The sequence below is a fragment of the Vitis riparia genome, chromosome 6 (assembly GCF_004353265.1).
Source record: "Vitis riparia cultivar Riparia Gloire de Montpellier isolate 1030 chromosome 6, EGFV_Vit.rip_1.0, whole genome shotgun sequence".
Lineage (NCBI taxonomy): Eukaryota > Viridiplantae > Streptophyta > Magnoliopsida > Vitales > Vitaceae > Vitis > Vitis riparia.
In genome coordinates, this window is record NC_048436.1 from 6379648 (window position 1) to 6394272 (window position 14625).

Below are 14625 nucleotides of genomic sequence, written 5' to 3' on the forward strand. Positions count from 1 at the left end.
TTTTAAAAGACTCAAGACAGTCTTAAGGTGTTCTGCCCAAATGAGAAAGGGTGTAAACCTTAAAATAAAATAAAAAATCGTGAAAAAATGAGAAAAATAATCTTAAAGTCAGAAGAAAATTGAATAAAAAAAGACATAAAACTTCATAACAATAATTAATTATTCGTCCCTCGTCCTTCTATTATACTTCTTAATTCCAAATTCAATATATCACATTGTTGTTTCTTATCAAAAATAATTAATTATTCGTCATTGTTAATAGTTTCTAATTTAATTTATTTTTTCTCTCCTTTAGAATCTAGCTCTCTCTCATGCTTTCATTGCATAATTTTCAACATTACTGCCACTATCACTAGTAGGATCCTCCAAAGAATATAATCATATCAGCCTTCCTACCAGTGATAATATCCACCCATTCTTTTTCTTCGTCCACTAATTGCAGTGTTATTTTCTTATCTATCAATAATAAAATAATGATTATCTATGAGATCAACCACTTGGATGGTCAACAATTCCCCTCTTCTTTCTTCTTAATCTCTCATTTTCCCTTCTATTTAAAAGATGGATTGGAAGTTATCTCAGCCCTTATTTCATAGAAGGTTTAACCAAAGTCGAGACCTAATGTGAAACTGAAGAAATCTACATCAAAAGCCCATAAAGGCATAGATGATAGAACCCATTAAAACTCATAGAATATTGAGGCTTAAACCACTTCCAATATATATATATATAACCAAAGTCGAGACCTAATGTAAAACTCATGAAATCTATATCAAAAGGCCATAAAAGCATAGATGATAGAACCCATTAAAACTCATTGAATATTGAGGTTTAAACCTCTTACAAAATATATACATCAAAAGCCCACAAAGGCAAAAAAACCCACTAGATATTTGAGGCCTAGTCCTTAACAACCTTAAGGCTATAGCCTCAAAGGTGTAAGCCTTGACATAGTAAGGCTTAAGCCTCAACTACCCTAACTAAGGTTATAGCCTCAAGGCTAATTCATAGATCCTCGCCTTGAGGCAAGCCTCAAGGTGTACATATCAATTACCCTAATTAGCATTACCACATATCAATTGACCAAGCAAGGTGCTTCATAGTTAATAGTCTTCATAAGAAATGCCTCCCTCGAATTATAGTCTTAGCTTTTTGTTTGAAGTCCTTGGTTTTTGCAATAATATTTCTATTGTCTCTTTTGCGTACTCTTTTTGAAAGACAACTAACTCATCCTTCTACAATACTCAAAGGTGGAGGTCACAAGAATCCTTACATTATTGCACTACTTGCCTTTTTTTTTTCTAAGATTCCAAGAGCAACTAACAAGGTAGCAATTCTAACCACTCCCCTCCTCAATAGAAGGCTTTCATATAAAGGGTCTTTCACCTAATAAAATGGCCAAGATTCAGTTTGCTTTGAAAGCTATGAGCATTAAGATGGTTAAATATAGTAGGAATAATGTCCCAAAGGCATATAGCAGGGCACATTATTTAGGTAAGATCTATTTTAGGAGGAAGTTTAGATCTACTTCCAAAGCTTTAAGTGATTCCTAGGTTTCAATTTTGAGGTTTTTAGGTCCTTCAGAGTATCATATGGAGATCATTAGTTGGACTATTAGAGGTTTAGGTTCTAGGAAGAAAAGGACCATTGAGGATTTTCTTTGCCATTTTTTTTATTAGAAACAAAATATATATTGATAATAATAAAGTTGAAGAGAAGGATGAAAGGTTCTTCCCACAAAGTACAGAACCTAATCAAGGTAAGAGTATCTCCTCCATTATATAAGGCGAAATATTGATAAAAGCATGTACAAAATATCTTAAAAACCATAATCAAACTCTCTCAAACATTATCCACCCCTTTCGAATTACAAACCGAAAGCCAATTAAGTAGATAAACACTAAGTGGAATTCCTCTAAAAGTGATAGTACAAGAAGCTCAAAAAGAAGAGTAGAAATGAATAAAATCCCATAACATCCCTTCCATTCTGCACTTTTCCTCAAAAATCTTAACATTTCTCTCTTGCCACACAACCCACAATACAATGATGCATGCGATATGCCAAAGAGTCTTGCCTCTAATTATCATCATATCTCCAATACTCCTTAGTGGAACCCAATCCAAATTAGCTACATGAAGAGATTATGCCAAAGCCCCAACGTTATTGGGCAATGTAGAAAAAGATGATCAATTGATTCTCTACTTTTGTTGCATAAAATGCACCAATGAGTACTAAGAAATTTGTAAGGTCTTCTCACCTATAGCATGTCATTGGTATTTATCTTCTTGTGCACCACAAACCACACAAAGGCCTTGACCTTTGATAGGACTTTTGATTTTCAAACAAAATTAGCCAAAAGGAACAAAATTAGCCCAAAGGAACAAAATTGGATTAGAGGGCTTGGTCAAGACCATGAAAAAAGATTTTACTGAGAATGAGCCAACGGAGGATAACGACCAAGCTCTTAAGTCCATGGTAGAAGAAGACAAGTGCATTGAATTAAGTGAAGACATGAATCTTTCAAGAAGTTCAATTTCTAAACTAGTGAGATTACGTTAGAAATTAAGATTCCAAGGATGCTTGAGATGGTAAGGTTTCTTACTAAAATAACTTTATAAAGACCTGCAAATTGTGAACACAAAGGTTGATCTCCCCACCATAAATCTTCCTAGAATCAGATTCTCCCTCCATTCCCTACCACAAAACGAGTGTATGGGGAAAAATCCTAAAAGACTTTAGCAATAATCTTCCAAGGACATTTATGTGACCATCTAACCACAATATTGGCATCCCATCCATTAGTATGTGTCCCATAAATGCTCGAAATCACATGACGCCATAGACCATAACTTTCCCTAAGGAACCTCCAACGCCATTTCCCTAAGAGAGCATAATTTCTCAAGGACATCTTCCTATCCCCAGTCCTCCAAACTCTTTTGGTCTACACACTAAATCTCAACTTATAAGATGATCTTTATTCCCCTCCCTAATCCCAAACCACAGAAAATCCCTTTCTATTTTCTCAATCTTTAAGGCTATTGATATTGAGACCTTGAAAAGAGAAAGGAAATAGCTAAGGATGTGAAACAAACAAGACCCAAATAAGACAATGGCCACTTTGAAACTGTACATTCAAGAATCGATGCTAAACTGGAAGTCAACTCTTGACTTACATTAATACCAAACAGAGTACTCTTCTCTAAATTTATATTCAACCCTGATAATTGCTTAAAAACAAAAAGAATTAGCTTAAGGTTTTGTAGAATTTTAGGAAAAGCTTTAGAGAAGAAAATGGTGTCATCTGCAAATTATAAAATAGACTACCCCTACCAACTATAAAACCCTCAAGTAGACCCCTCTTCTTTGCTTTGTTCATCATCCTACTAAGGACATCTGCTATAATGGTAAAAAGGAAAGGAGAAAGAGGATCTCCTTGTCTTGATCCTCTAGTAGCCTTAACCCAACCTTTGGCACTTCCATTAACTAAGACTGCAAAACTCATTTAAGACAAGCATAGGATAGGAGATTTATGTGTAATGTGATGCTTCAAGAGATTTATGGGTCATGGTTTTCTTTGTCATGATAACCCAGATATTGTGATGCTTCAAGAAACAATGAGAGACTCATGGGATAGGAGATTTGTGGGTAATTTGTGGAAAGCTAGTAGTAAGGAGTGAGTTGTCCTCTTGGCGTTTAGGGCATCAAGAGGGATTGGGATCGTCTAAGACAAATAAAAGTTTAGTTGTTCAAAGGTGGTACTTGGATCCTTTTCAATAACAATTCAATTGAACTCGGACGAAGAGGGAACATTAGGCTTAGTTTGTGATTCCAATAAGTCTAATCTAAGGAAGGACTTTTAAATGGAGCTAATAAGATTTTTTTTTTTTTTTTGATAAGTAAAAGTATTGTATAAAAACCACCAAAGCAGTGGAAAAAGAATTACAAGAAAGAACACACCCCCCACTCCCTAGCTAAAAGCCAAGAGCTAATAAGATCTTTTTGGCCTAACTTTTCCAAAATGGTGTGTTGGAAGGGGGTGTTCAATCTTTGAAAATTTGGGAGTCTCGAAAATAACTCCTAGCATGAGGGATTTTGAAGAATTCATGAGGAAAAGAGAATTAATCAATCCTTCTTATAGAAATGCATCTTTCACTTGGTCAAACATGCAAGAAATGCCTATTTACAAGAGGTTGGATATATTTTTATATACAAATGAGTGGGAGTAAAAGTTTCTTCAAAGCCTCCAAGATGCACTCCCTAGATTGACCTTTGATCACTGTCCGATCGTCCTAGACACGATTCCATTTAAGTGGGGTCTAGTCCCTTTTAGGTTTAGGAACATGTGATTGTTCCACCCTAATTTCCAAGAAAGATTCAATTTTTAGTGAAGCGAGTGTTAGGTTAAGGGATGGGAAGATCATAAGTTCATGAAGAAGCTACAATTTGTCAAATCAAAGGTACAATATTGGAATAAGATGTCCTTTTAAGATCTAAAGGAAAAGAAAAAGAACAATCTAACAAACATTTTTTTTTTTATAAGTAGAAGTGAGAATATATCAAAAGCCCAAAGGATGCATCAATGTACACACGAAGTATACAAAGTTGCACCACAACAAAAGAATAAAAAGAACACAAAAAAACAACCAAACCCAACACCTAACACCCCATAGAAACAATTTTCCCTGTCGTTCTCAAACCATCCCACTTACTAACTCAACTTGAACACCTTATTGAAATAAAGCTTGGTCAACAATGCTCCTCCCTTTATCCCTAGCTACCAAGGGAGACCTATTGTAATTAATCGAGCACTCTAACTTCTAAATTTCCTTGTTGAAATGAGACGACACTTTTAGCTTCATTTCCCCCCTTAACACTTTACCTTCATTCCCTCTCCTTGTGTCCATCTTCCTCAGTAGGGAAATGATCTCATTTTTTAAACCCATCATTGGCATTCCCAAAAAACTACTAAACCTAGTCAACTTATCAAGAAGATTCTCCAAAGAAAACACTTCCCCTATGGAGCAACTACTTGACTTTATCTTGGAAGAGTCTAACTCCCTACAATTGGAAACAATGTCTTTGCACAAAGAACCTACCTCAGAGTTCTGTGGAAACTCCACTAAAGAACCATCCTTCAACATCATCTCAAGCGAACGACTTCCTTCTCCCAAAGCCCTACCAGGATGTCCCTTTTTCATTTGCACAATCTTATCTCATCCATAACCTTCAACCACGAGCTGGTTTAGAACCCTAAATCCATCATCTAACCGCCTAGCCTTTGTAACCAAAGATGAAGAAGAAGGGGGCAGCTCTCCCTTTAGAGAGAAGGGTCTCTCTTACCTTCAAACCCAATTGCTTCGACCAATAGAGCATCATTAGCTCCCCAAGATCTCCCCTCTAAACTCCGAAACTACTCCCGTATAATGGAACTACGCAAATCTCCTTGATGCTCTCTTTCTCGCCTAAGATCTAAGAGTGTTAAAGCCCTTTCTCAATGATGGCTCCAATGAAAGCCTTATAACCAGTCTTAGCCTGCCCACTAGAGATGTTATCAAGATTGGGCCTCAACTTAATAGTTTTGGCCCAACAGAAAACCTTTTGCAAACCATTTAGGATGATGGCTTGTCATGCTTGGGCCTCCTTTAAATTTGAGAACCTAGGTTGGTATAGGGCTAGACTCTACACACGAGTCCCCCTCCTTAACTTTAGATAAAAGGCCCATCATCCCAACGACCATATCAAGGCTCTCTTATGGCACATTTCCCACCATAGCCACAACACTACAACTGTCGTGCCCATAAAGTGCAAACTCTGTCGTTCCATGTGCAGGGAGGGTTGGCCCATCAAACAACACCTGTAAACCCTCATTTGCATGCTACTCTTCTTCACTTTCCACTCTCCCACCCGCATGTGAGAGATCCTCACCCTTATCCCCAACCTCTAGAGCTTTGCCCCTCCCCTTGAGACCATTGTCGAAAACCATGGTGTAATCTCCCACCATAGTTGGATTTCGAAGACTTCTACCCCAGCCACTACATGCAACACTCTTTAACCCTCTTTCTCGTTGGATTTCACAAGAATCCTCGCCCATTGCAAGATCTACTTCTGCCTTGTCTCCTTATCAACTACTAAAAAACCTCTGCAGGCATTGACACATCGTCAAGCTTCTTGAAAAATTCTTCTCCTCATAAATGCAAAGGTAACCCTAACACTCTTATCCAAACCTCTTTGATACAATCCTCAACCCTAAGACAACCTACATTAAGCCTCTACTAATCCAACTACAGCTCTTTCCCCTCAAAATGACAATTACCCAACAACCAAACCCTTTCTTCTTCAAAAACATTATCAAACTCAAAAAAAATAAGAGTCCCCCAACAAGGAGATATGAAGATAACCTTTCACCCTCCAAGAATGCCTAGCCCAATCTTTCAAATAACCCAAATCCCTTATCTGTTCTGAACTGCAACCCCCCCACCCCCTCAAAGCACTTTTTGAGGAGCTCTAAATTTCTCAACACCTCCTCCAACTCACCTAAACCCATACTTTCTTCCTTAACACCTTTTTTCCTCTACTCAGCACTTCTACAAAGAACTTACCCTTTAGGGGAGTTTCTCCTCCACCATTGTCGACCAAAAGACGAATAACTTCCTTGGATGACTCTGCCTTCCTAAACTCAAGAACAACACCAATTTCCCTCAATTTTGAGGCAGGGGTCCTTCATTCCCTCAGTTTTGAGATAAGGGTCTTCCATCCCCTCAGACCATCCCTTCCTTCAAGAAAGACTAAGAAGAAACTTTTCTTCTCTGAAGACAACATAAAGCATAGCAAGAATCTCCCTACTTTATTGCTACTTGCTACAAAGAACCAGCTTGTAGCCCCTACCACCTCCATTCCACCCCATGAAGAAGAAATTTCCAAACTACCCTTCACAACAGGCCTCTACCCCTTCCTGCAACTGAGCTAACCCCCTCTCACCAAACCTAATCCAAGTGGAAAACCCTTGCCCTCTCTCCACTATCTTACCCACCATCTTCCCTTTGACTTGCTCCATTGAAATCTCAGAAGATTTCGAGTCAACTCCAAGCCACAACTTCCCCTTTGCAAAGCCATCACTGAAACTACATCTCAAAACCTTTACAAATAGTGTTAGCATTGATGCTAGTGAGTAGCTCTAAAGAGTAATCAATTTCGAGGGCCTTAAGGAGTTTGTGGAGTTATTGTTAAAGGAAGAGTTTTATTAGAGACCAGAATGTAGGGTTCAATGGACAAAAGAAGAGGATTGCAACTTTAGATTTTTCCATAGGGAGGTAAATAGCAGACAAAATAGAAAATTCATAACATCATTGGTGTCTAAAGAGAGAGAAATTATGGAGAATAATAAAAACATTTCCAAGGAGATAGTCCATTTTTTTGGAAAATTATACTCCCATACCCCTTGTGTTTCTAAGCAGATAGAAGGTTTGGATCACTCTCCCATTGCAACAAAAAATGTTATTTGGTTGGATAGTCTTGTTTTAGAAAAGGAGGTCCACAATGTCGTTTTCCAATTAGACAAAGAAAAGGCCTTAGGCCTAATGGTTTTTCCATTGCATTGTTCCAAGAGTGTTAGGATGTGATTAAGAAGGATCTACTAAGAGTGTTCTAAAAGTTCCATAACAATGAGGTTATCAACTAAAGCATTAAGGCAACTTTCATTGCCTTTATGCCAAAAAAGAGATAAACCACAAAATTTTGGATTTCAAACTTATAAGCCTAGTCACAAGTTAGTATAAGATCATATCCAAGGCCTGAGTCCTCCACAAAACCATATACATCTCCAGGGGAGCTTTTGTTGAAGGCAGATAAATTTTGGATGCAATTCTAATTGCCAATGAAGTTGTGGATGAGAAAAGGCATTCAAGAAGTGATGGGGTGGTCTTCAAAGTAGATTTTAAGAAGGCATATGATCATGTGGATTAAGGTTTTCTAGATCATGTACTGGAGAGAAAAAGGTTTAGTACAAGATGGAGGTCATAGATGAGGGTTGCTTGTCATTTGCAAGTTTTGCAGTCTTGGTGAATGGAAATGCCAAAGGATGGGTCAAAGCAACCACAAGTTTTAAGACAAGGAGATCCTCCTTCCCCATTCTTTTTTACTATAGTAGTTGATGTATTAAATAGGATGGTGTTGAGAGTGGTCTTTTAAAGTGATTCCTGGTAGGTAGGAAAGGGATTAGAGCATCTCATTTACAATTTGCATACCTCTTTTTCTATAAAGCTTCTATGGAAGATCTACAAAAATTTAAACTAATCCCATTAGTTTTTAGGAACATTTGAAAGCTAAAGATCAATTTAAACAAGAGCACTCTATCTGGAATTAACATAAGTCAGGATTTGATTGCCAAGTTAGCATCGAGACTTGAATGCAAAGTCTCAAATTGACCTTTAACTTACTTAAGTCTTCCATAACAAGGAAATCCAAAGGCAGTTGCGTTTTAGGGTCCAATGATTGACAAGGTACTAGGTGGATAGGAAAAGATTGTTTTGTCTTTAAAAGGTAGAATAACTCTAATTCAATCATGTTTGTCCCATATCTCTAACTATTTTTTTATCTTTTTTCAAGATTCCAATGTCAATGGCGTCTAAGATTGAGATATTGAAAAGAGATTTTCTTTGATCGAGAGTTAAGGAGGGTAAAAAAAGATTATCTCATTAGTTGAAAACTAATGTATAAGCTTAAGGAGTCTAGAGGACTGGGATTTGAGTTATCTCTCTAAGGAATCGTCTTTTCTCAGAGAAATGGCTTTAGAGATCTAGAGGTTTGGCATCAAGTTATTTTGAGCAATTATAGGACACATCCTGATGGACAAGAAGCCATAATTATAGGCAAACGGTCACGTCGACGTCCCCAGAAGGCTATTGCACAAGTCTTTTGGGTTTTTTCAAGTTACACTCATTTTGTGGTGAGTGACATGGTGAGAATTCATTTTTGGAGGATTTTTTTTTTTAAAGGGGGGGATCAACGTTTGTGCTCACCATTTTCAAGGCTTAATAGAATTGTGATAGTTAAAAATCTCACCATTTCAGCTATTCTTGGTCACTCTTCTTCTTTTTCATGGAACTTTAACTTTTGTCACTACCTTATATATTCGAAAATTGAGGACCTTGAAAGATTTTATCAACCCTCACTCATATGCACTTGTCTCCATCTGCTTCAGATGCAAAGGCATGATCCTATTAGGGATTATTCTCAATCAAATCATTTTTCATTGCTTTTTCTAATATAGTAAAGATTGTTCTTTATTTATATGGAAATCTAAAGCCAAAGTCTTTGCTTGGTTAGTGGCACATAAGAAGACAAATACCAATGACATTCTACAATTGAGAAGACCTTTCAAATCCCTTATGCCTAATTAGTATGTTTTATGTAAGGAAAGTGGGGAATCTATTGACCATCTCTTTCTACATTGTCTGATAACTTTAGGGCTTTGGCACTACCTACTTAGACGACTCAAGATTGAATGGGTTCCACCCAAAAGTATATGTGATATCATGAGCTTTTCATATAGGGGTTTGGGTAGCTCCATTAGAGGCAAGACTCTTTGGCAAATTGTTTGTCTCACTTTGGTTTAGATTGTATGGCGAAAGAGAAATATTAGATTTTTTTATGATAAGTGGAGGATGGTAGAGGGGTTGTGGGATTTACTTCACTTCTAATCCTTTTTCTAGGCTTCATGACATCTTTGTATATTGTGTTGTAGTCTAGACATTTTATATAGACTACTTATATGGTGGAGGAGTTCAATCATATTTTGATCAGGGTTTTTAAGAGGAGATGACATCTTTGTATGTGTATTGTAGTCCAAATCTTTTATATAGACTCTTTGTATGGTGGATTGGTGGAGGAGTTCAATCATATTTTGATCAGGTTTTTTGTAATTGTGGAGAGGACTTTTCATCGTCCTCATGTTTGCTTTAACATATTAATATATATATATATATATATATATATATATATATATATATATATATATATATTGTTCTTGACCAAAAAATAAATAAATAATAAATAATAAAAAAATTAGCTAAGAGAGAAGTTTTTTGATAAAGACTTGTTGGAAATTTCTTTCCTACTATCCTCAGTGTTCATATGTTTTCTTTTAGTGCTTATAGGGTTTAGGCTCATATCCTTATGGGCTCCATTGATTTTATTTTGTCTATAGTTCTTATTATTTTTTCTTTAAGGACAATTAACCCTTCTCTATTATTTATAATCGAAAAAGTTGCTTTTATATTCACAAGATCAAAACCTCCATATCATTAAATGTTAATTCCAAGGTAATTCAACTAACAAAAATTCTTCAAATCTCTATAATCCCTATATCATTTTCTATTCCTAAGTGGTTCAATTAATGAAAATTCTAATTTGAATTTAAACTTTCCAATAATATAATTTATTTCCTTCCTATATCCATTTAACAGGCATCATGGAAGAAACCTGATCAAAAAGTCAATGGTCTTATGATTTAAGGAAGGATACAGAAATAAATTTTTCCATTAAATGGCATATGCCCATGTTATGAGCAACATAAGCAACTTAAGGTTAATGGGAAATATTTGTATGAGGAAGATGAGAACATGATAGAGCTTTCTAATTTCTTCCGAATGTTGTATCCAAACACTCAAGTTAGGAAACCTAGCATTGAAGGTGTCTTATTCACGACTATTTCAACCACAAACAAGTCTTGTTAAGATTTGAGCCCAAATTAATTAAGTTTGAAATACATTATTGATCCATAACTTAATCGCTTAAACTTTTAGGAAAGTAGATAGCTTAACATAGTATTAGAGTCTAGGTTGTTGGGAGGTCATGAATTCAAACCTCATCACATATTATTTCTCCCAATTTATTGAACACGTGTATGTCCCAAAGACGGTCGCCAATGAGGTAAGATATCAAAACTTTATCCCAAAATAATTAAATAAGCTTGATCTATATTGTTGACCTACAACCTAATAGCTTAAGCTTTTAGAAAATCTGTTGACTTAATAGGTCTAACGTGTTCTTATAGGAAGGAGGAAGTTTTAACTACCTTAGCCAATTTGAGTGACAACAAAACCACAAGTTCGAATGCATTCTTGCTAGCTTTCAAGAAAAGTTGGTGGCTTGTTGTGAGGAGAGAGGTAATGAATTCCTAAAGTAATTTCCCGAAACAAGGAATAAAGAAGCTTTAATGAAACTTTTTGACCATTGTCACCCCAAGTTCAAATGGGTTCTTGATGGCTTTAAGGCAAAGTTGTTGATTTCTTATGAGGAAAGAGGTAATTTTTTCATAAAGGAATTCCATCAAATAAGGTTTGAGATAAGCTTTAACAACACTTTTTTGGTGTTGGACCTGTTGGTTCCTAGAAAATGTTTAGGGGGAGGGGGGTCAGGAAGGTGGATATCAATAACTTTCAAGCATATCCATTTGGTTCAGAGTCTTTACAAACTCCCAGCTAAAGTTTTCTCAAATAAATTAAAAAGGTCATTGGCAAGGTGGTTTCAAAAATTGAGAATTCATTTGTAAAAGGCAAACAAGTCCTCAACGTAGCCTTAATTACTGGCCTAAAGGAGATGAATTGCTTGTGAGCTAGATATTAGGAAGGCTTATAATCATGTCAATTGGAATTTCTTGCTATTGATTTTGGAGAAAACAAGTTTCAAGCATAAATGTTCAAGTTAAGAACACATTTTGCATATACACACTTAGGTTTTTTTACTAGTAAATAGAGCGTTGATAGGTTTTCCCCATAGCTCTAAGGAAATGAGGTAGCGAACCCTCTCCCTACTTGTTTACAATGGTTATAGAAGCTCTGAGTTGCTTTATCACTAGGGCCATTCAAGGGGGTTTCTTGGCGGTTTGTTGATTAATTACATGTTCTTCTTTGTCATTCTTATGGTAGTTGAAATTTGTCCATAAAAGATTCAAAGGGAGTTTCTTATAGGGAATTCATCTTCCAAAAAAAAGGCACCATCTAGTAAGGAGAACTAAAATTTGAAAGGATAAAAGAGGTGGAAGGTTAAGTGCAAGAAGTCTATACATTTTGAACAAAGCTTTACTTGGAAAATGCTTGTGGAGGTTTATGTATGAACAAGAGTTTCTTAGAAAACGAGTAATAGCATGCAAGTTCAAGAAGTCAAAGGTAGATGGCATACAAGGAGCAAGAGTATTGGGGTCATTGGATTTTTTGGCATATTCCCGTATTAGGAGAATGGGTGTTTTTTTGGCATATTCACGCACTAACATCACAAGGGGTTGTTGTGGATAGGTTAGCATGGACAGCACAAAGGATGAACTTTTACTGTTAAGTTCGTCTGCTTTTCCTTATCTTATGAGATATCAATGCAATTTCATGAGGCTTGGAACTCAAAAGTGTCTCTTAAGGACCTACTTTTTTACGAGAGAAGAAGTTCGAGAAAAGATACTTACAATTGACCAGCTCATGAAGAGAGGGTGGCATATGGTAAATAGGAGCTACTTATGTAGGGATAGTAAGGATCCCAATCCACTTAGTTAAGGCTCAAATGCTTTGAAGCCTATTGCTTTCTTTGTCCATATTGCATAGGGTATTACCAAGAACCATTAGAGTTTATTTGAGGTTGGCACGATAAATGTGTGGGTAGGCACTTTTGAGCGGATAATATATCAACCCTATTTATCTATTATTAGGGTATTTGGATTAAATACAATGGTAAAATATTTCGGGAACAAGATCCAGCTAGGTTGTGAAGGAGTTCTTCCAAAAAATGTTTTTTGATTGATCTAGGATTAATTGGTTTTAATGGGCTAGAGTAAGGGCCCGGGTTGGCAAGGCATTAAATTTTTCAGTTGACTCTTCTTTTCCGCCCATTGGTAATTTTGTGTAAGAGTGCTAGTGTCCATGTTCTTTAATCTAATTCTGTATCATTTTCCAAACTACAGAGATACAAGAAAACAAAAAAAAAAAAAAAAAGACTGCCAAGGTACAAAAGAAATAAAAAATGTATAGCTTTTGACAATTTACGGTCAGCAATAAATTTTATCATTTCCTTCACAGCAATCCTCTCAACAATTATCTTCATTCTTCATTTCTTGCAACATATCATCAAAATGTTATCAAGAAGCTGGATCATCTCCAACAAGGGTCCACCACTCACTAGGTCCACAGCAATTACCGGACCAAAGACAGTGAATATTTCTTATATAGCCGTTTTTCATTTTTCTTATCTGCCCTCTTATTGCAATTCATAATTAATTTTCCTTCGTGATTACACCAACAATCAAAATTTTCAAACTTCAGAGACTTTCCATTTGTTTCATTTCCTTTTCTTTTCCTCTGCTTTTTCAGAAACCAAGCAGAGGACAAAGGGGGAGAGCATACCTTCTTCCGCACGGCTAAGGATTGAGAAGACAGAGAAGCGATTGAGTAAGGGAGAAGCTTAGAGAGCAATGCTTCGAGTTTGGGATCGTCACATAGAGCCAATCGAGTCAGCATCCGATCCAGAATTTCTTCTATCTCTGCATCGGATTTTGCCGGAGCTGATGATGGCTCCGCCATTGTTTTCTTTTCCTTTCTCCTCTTTTCTTTTCTTTTCTTTTCCGCCAAGACAACCGAGGAGGGAGCGCTTGAAAGTTGAAACTGAGGAAGAAGGGTAAGAAATGGTTTATATATGCCCACTGTGTACGGCACCACTGGGCGGCCTTGCTTTGTTGGGCCGGTCTGAAGGTCAATCCAAGCATCCTCAGCCCAGCCCATCTTCCTAATACAGTATGGTACAGAATGGAGAAGAAGTACGCGTTTTGTACCCAGTGTTATGGTTAACACGTACCATTGCATGTACCAAATATATATATATTTGGTTACAGGAGATTATTAAAGAGAAAAAAAATATTAAAAAAATCATTTTCTTATATTTAGTTTAATTGATATAAAAAAAACCAAATATAATTAAATTAACTAAAAATATATGTGTTTTCAAATTATTTAGTCTTTACATGGAAGAGTTAAAATAAATTAAATAAGTTTAAAATAAAATATAAAAATAATTTATCAAATTCAATTTTATCATAAATATGTATAGATAATTCTAAAACACTTCATAGTTATTCATAAAAACTTTTGTTATTCCCGTAAAAAATTAAATATTATATTTAATTTTAATTTTTCTAACTCCTATAAACAGTGGCCAACTCCTATAAATAGAAGACTTGGGTCAATGAAAAATATAGTTTAGAGTTCTTTCATAACTCTATTTCTATAAGCTCTTGTAAACAAGCGCTTGTGAAAAATTGAAACATTGAGAAGAGTGTTTGTAGAGAAAGAAACACTAAAAGGATAAATTTAGAGAAAGAACATTGAAATGACAAATCTATTATCAAAAAATCTATTTTTCTTCTTGGGTAAAAGGCGTACAAGTTGAAATATCTAGAATTAAATTTTATATTTTATTTCTAAAATATTGTTCATATTTCATGAAAAAACATAGTTATAAGTGTTTCACAATTATAAATTTACTTAAATATTTTTAATTTTATGTTTAACAGGTTATTGTATGTAGTTTTTGTGTAATTAAAATATAATAGTCCTTTAATCTATAGAATAAGATATATATATATATAT

At 35.6% G+C, this 14625-nt stretch overlaps 1 protein-coding gene across 1 annotated transcript in view; it reads right to left on the reverse strand.

The window, feature by feature from the left end:
• The window catches only part of LOC117916308 (proteasome adapter and scaffold protein ECM29), a 117506-nt gene extending 103881 nt beyond the window's left edge, over window positions 1-13625 (reverse strand). Inside the window, exon 1 of the mRNA XM_034832264.1 lies at window positions 13387-13625. Within this exon, the coding sequence (XP_034688155.1) occupies window positions 13387-13563 (177 nt within the window). The 5' untranslated portion in view covers window positions 13564-13625. The remainder of the gene's footprint in view (window positions 1-13386) is intronic.
• Between the last annotated feature and the right edge of the window lie 1000 nt (window positions 13626-14625).